Below are 5,000 nucleotides of genomic sequence, written 5' to 3' on the forward strand. Positions count from 1 at the left end.
CGTGTAATTTGATATAATCTCTGTGTTCTGTGTATGTGTGTGCATATGTGCCCGTGTAATCTGATATAATCTCTGTGTTCTGTGTGTGTGTGCATATGTGCCTGTGTAATCTGATATAATCTCTGTGTTCTGTGTATCTGTGTGCGTATGTGCCTGTGTAATCTGATATAATCTCGGTGTTGTTGTGCATGTGTGTGCGTATGTGCCTGTGTAAACTGATATAATCTCGGTGTTGTTGTGCATGTGTGTGCGTATGTGCCTGTGTAATCTGATATAATCTCGGTGTTGTTGTGCATGTGTGTGCGTATGTGCCTGTGTAATCTGATATAATCTCGGTGTTGTTGTGCATGTGTGTGCGTATGTGCCTGTGTAATCTGATATAATCTCGGTGTTGTTGTGCATGTGTGTGCGAATGTGCCTGTGTAATCTGATATAATCTCGGTGTTGTTGTGCATGTGTGTGCGTATGTGCCTGTGTAATCTGATATAATCTCGGTGTTGTTGTGCATGTGTGTGCATATGTGCCTGTGTAATCTGATATAATCTCGGTGTTGTTGTGCATGTGCAAATATGAGTGATTCCATCATTTTGCCTCTACTTGATCTGGAAAAAAAATGCCATTAGTTCAAATAATTGAATTTGATTTGTTTGAGGTATATTTCACAAAGCCAGAATATTCAGCTATTAAACAAAATGGTCTTGTGTCATTTCTGTGATTCGTTTGTTTGGGATAAAAAGCTGTGTGAACGTCCTCTTACGTGGTGCTGACTTCCTCCCTGTTGCGGGGGTTGTAATCTGGCGTTTGTGCAGGTGTGGGTGTGTGACTATGCTGCGATCTCCTAATAAATCCAATGCCATGAAGCAGTGGGAGCAGCGCTGGATTAAGAACTGTCTGTGTGGGGGTCTGTGGAGGAGGATCCCTGCCACTGTGTCTTAATGGAAACCATGGCAACCGCATCCCACTGACCATGACCGTACCCCTCTCACCTCAGTCACAGAGTGAGTGACTGTCCGCTCCTCAGCCTGGACTGTGTGTCAGAGAGTCTGATTCACTCTCTGTTTTTATTTTTATTTATCAGTAATCAGAGGGGATAATGTATGAATTCACTCTCTCTGTCCGGCTGTCACACTGTTTCTGTATAGGTCAGACATGAGTGAACTGTCTCTTTTAATTCTATAGTGATGTCATCTTCATCACTCTGTAAATATGAGTCTTTTCTCCGTTTGCAGGCTTGTAACTGTTCTGTGTGATGTAATAAAGGTGTATGATATTATGTAGCACTGGTTTGTGTCTTTGTGCATTGCACTGAGAAATATGTTGGGTCATAGAAAAGCGTTTTCTGGATCATTTTTGGGGATAAGTCGTGGTCTTTGATTAAAGGTTGTCACCATTTGAGAAACACGGAAGCTGAGAAAGCCGAGAGGAGTGTGCAGGAGTCAGAGACAGAAGACCAGACATGACTCTTCAGACATGACTCTTCAGACATGACTCTTCATTGGGTTAAGGTTGTGTTTTGGTTAGGTTAGAGTTGTGTTTGAATTAGGTTAGGGTTGTGTTATTTTTGGATGAGGTTAAGGTAATGTTTTGATGTAGTAAGGGGCAGACATACTGTGTGATAATACAGATAAATCCAGCCTGTAAGATTCTGACTGTTCAGGTCCTGTCTCACACACAGGTAGGGACATTAGGCGCTAAAACAGAACTTATTCTGTTTGATAAGTCCAGCAGTGTCTTTTGTGTTCAGAACTGTATTCAATTCAATATGGGGCGTGACCGCATTTCCTCACCGAGGGACACACAGCAGCATCCTGTGACCTGGGCCAGTTCCTCTGGTGACTGCACAGAGTTGGCATGGTAACTTCGACTCCAGCTCTTCAGTGTTTCTCTGCAAGCTCAAAGTATTGCCTTTATGGTTACCATAGCAACGCCATCACCCACCTCAAACCAGCTCCAATGCAAGCAAGTTGTTCTCGTCAAGTGAGGTAACAGATGCAGAATCAACACTGCTGTCGTGATTATAACTTTAAGTCGTTTCACTGACAATGTAACACTGACCATGTTTAAGTCCTTTCCTGGAATATTATCCCACAGGTCAATGTCGAACTCCCCCTTCTAGTCCGAACTGACCTCAGTCAATCAAAATCATAGTTGTCATATGTTTAACAATTTGTCCGTGTTTTAAATCTGACATATACCTATACTGAAGCAGCCAATTATTCAGAATCGATTATCCCTCCACCATGAGCAGATCAAGTCTGAGTTTCAGACAGATTCAATCACCACCTCCCTTCAAAGGTAAAGTTGAAAGAAAAAATAGGCCACCTGGAGGAATATGAACTACACTCTATTTGAATGAGACTGAGACTCATAGCTTTCTATTCTCTTCTATTCTATTCAGTCATTTTCTCTGATGAAGCCACTGGTTTTTCAGTCTGGGCTCAGGGAGCAGACTGGGGTTGTTTTTGAGCTTTAACTATGTGGAGCCAGAATGACAGGGCACGATTCGCGAGGTGTTGCCCTGTGTGGAAGCTTAGTGCAAAAGTAAATTTATAAACGGCAAAGCCAATGCGTTCTGTTTACCATGATTTTATCCCCACGGAAATTACCTCAACTTTCACTACGTAACATTCGGTTCCAAAACCCATGGAAATGCAGGCCAGTTCTCAAAAGGCACCAAGGCAGAACTGGCTCCGCACCAGCACCAGCACTGCCTAGTGGAAAAGAGTTATATGAGTGTGCAAGTCTGTTTGTTAATTGTCTGACTCTCAATGATAGAAACATCTGCCATGTGAAGAAATGTAATGTAATACATGTAGTGTAATAATCAGCGTAGTCTGTGGTGAGGTCCACCAATAATCTATCCCTAACCCTAAACACTCATACCCGTGTTCCCTAACCCTAAACACTAAGACTCATACCCGTGTTCCCTAACCCTAAACACTAAGACTCATACCCGTGTTCCCTAACCCTAAACACTAAGACTCATACCCGTGTTCCCTAACCCTAAACCCTAAGACTCATACCCGTGTTCCCTAACCCTAAACACTCATACCCGTGTTCCCTTAATCTAAACACTAAGACTCATACCCGTATTCCCTAACCCTAAACACTAAGACTCATACCCGTGTTCCCTAACCCTAAACCCTAAGACTCATACCCGTGTTCCCTAACCCTAAACACTAAGACTCATACCCGTGTTCCCTAACCCTAAACACTCATACCCGTGTTCCCTAACCCTAAACACTCATACCCGTGTTCCCTAACCCTAAACACTCATACCCGCGTTCCCTAACCCTAAACACTAAGACTCATTCCCGTGTTCCCTAACCCTAAACACTCATACCCGTGTTCCCTAACCCTAAACACTCATACCCGTGTTCCCTAACCCTAAACACTAAGACTCATTCCCGTGTTCCCTAACCCTAAACACTAAGACTCATACCCATGTTCCCTAACCCTAAACACTAAGACTCATACCCGTGTTCCCTAACCCTAAACACTAAGACTCATTCCCGTGTTCCCTTACTCTAAACACAACACTAAGACTCATACCCGTGTTCCCTTAATCTAAACACTAAGACTCATACCCGTGTTCCCTTACTCTAAACACTAAGACTCATTCCCGTGTTCCCTTACTCTAAACACTAAGACTCATACCCGTGTTCCCTTACTCTAAACACTAAGACTCATACCCGTGTTCCCTTACTCTAAACACTAAGACTCATTCCCGTGTTCCCTTACTCTAAACACTAAGACTCATTCCCGTGTTCCCTTACTCTAAACACTAAGACTCATTCCCGTGTTCACAGTAAAAGCAATAAAACTGACACTAACACTAAGGTCAACATCCATAGGAACAGTGAGAGTCACATGGGTGGACAACACTCTGACTCTTCACTTTTTCATTTGTAAGAAGTTATACTGGCCATAATCACATCAGACCCGGCGGGGGGAGTGGGTGAACAGCGCTTTCCCCTCCCTCACCATCCACGGCTGAAGAGCCTTTAGGCACCTTAAGCCCCCAACTGCCCCCCGGGCGCAGGTGTGCTGCCCACTGCTCCTGCACCTGGTGTGTGTGTGTGTTCACTACTGGGTGTATAGGATGGGTTAAATGCAGAGGTCAAATTCACTGCTCAACATCAGACATTAATCACATCAGACTCTAATCACATAAGACACTAATCACATCGTACACTAATTACATCAGACACTAATTACATGAGGGACTAAACAGCATTGGTGGTATAGTGGTGAGCATAGCTGCCTTCCAAGCAGGTTCGATTTCTGGCCAACGCAGTTAAACTTTTGGGGCAGCCGTGGCCTAAAGGTTAGTGAAGCGGGCTTGGGACTGAAAGCACCATCACACCCATCAGCACCATCACACCCATGACCCCCATCACACCCATGATCTCCATCACACCCATGACCCCCATCACACCCATCAGCACCATCACATCCATCAGCACCATCACAACCATCAGCACCATCACACCCATGACCCCCATCACACCCATCACCTCCATTAGCATTATCCCACCCATGACCCCCATCACACCCATCAGCACCATCACAAATTACTTTAAATGAGCTAAACCCTGTGTATGGTTTATAAGCACGGCTGACAATGAATATGTGAGGTCAGTGAAAGACTGACTGACTGATTGATTGACTGATTGATTGATTGATTGATTTGCGGCAGAATGATTGGGTTAATCATGTATAATCACAATTAAGGATTTACTTAAATTGAACCCTGGTTTTAATTTAAGTGTGTGTGTGTGTTGTGGGGGTGTTGTCCGTTCTTTTCTCTCAGATCTACTCTAAAACTGCGCAGAGAGGTCTTACGGGCATCATCATCGAGAACCACATATTGTGCTTGATGTAATCTGGTGAAATCTACATTTGTCCGAAAAAAGAGAAAATTGTATTGGTTTAAGCCAAAACCGTAGTGTGCTACGTGTAGAGAGGGCTGTAGTGTGTTTGGTATGAGGGAAAACCCG

General features: G+C 43.9%; 1 protein-coding gene across 2 annotated transcripts in view; it reads left to right on the forward strand.

Annotated features, from left to right (window-relative positions):
• Positions 1 to 1,057, forward strand: part of med16 (mediator complex subunit 16) — a 16,822-nt gene extending 15,765 nt beyond the window's left edge. For both annotated transcript variants that reach the window (XM_030784133.1, XM_030784135.1), the window contains exon 14: positions 810 to 1,057. In XM_030784133.1, coding sequence (XP_030639993.1) covers positions 810 to 936 — 127 coding nt within the window. In that variant the 3' untranslated portion in view covers positions 937 to 1,057. The remainder of the gene's footprint in view (positions 1 to 809) is intronic.
• The last annotated feature ends 3,943 nt before the right edge of the window (positions 1,058 to 5,000 follow it).

Source organism: Chanos chanos, chromosome 9, assembly GCF_902362185.1.
Source record: "Chanos chanos chromosome 9, fChaCha1.1, whole genome shotgun sequence".
NCBI lineage: Eukaryota > Metazoa > Chordata > Actinopteri > Gonorynchiformes > Chanidae > Chanos > Chanos chanos.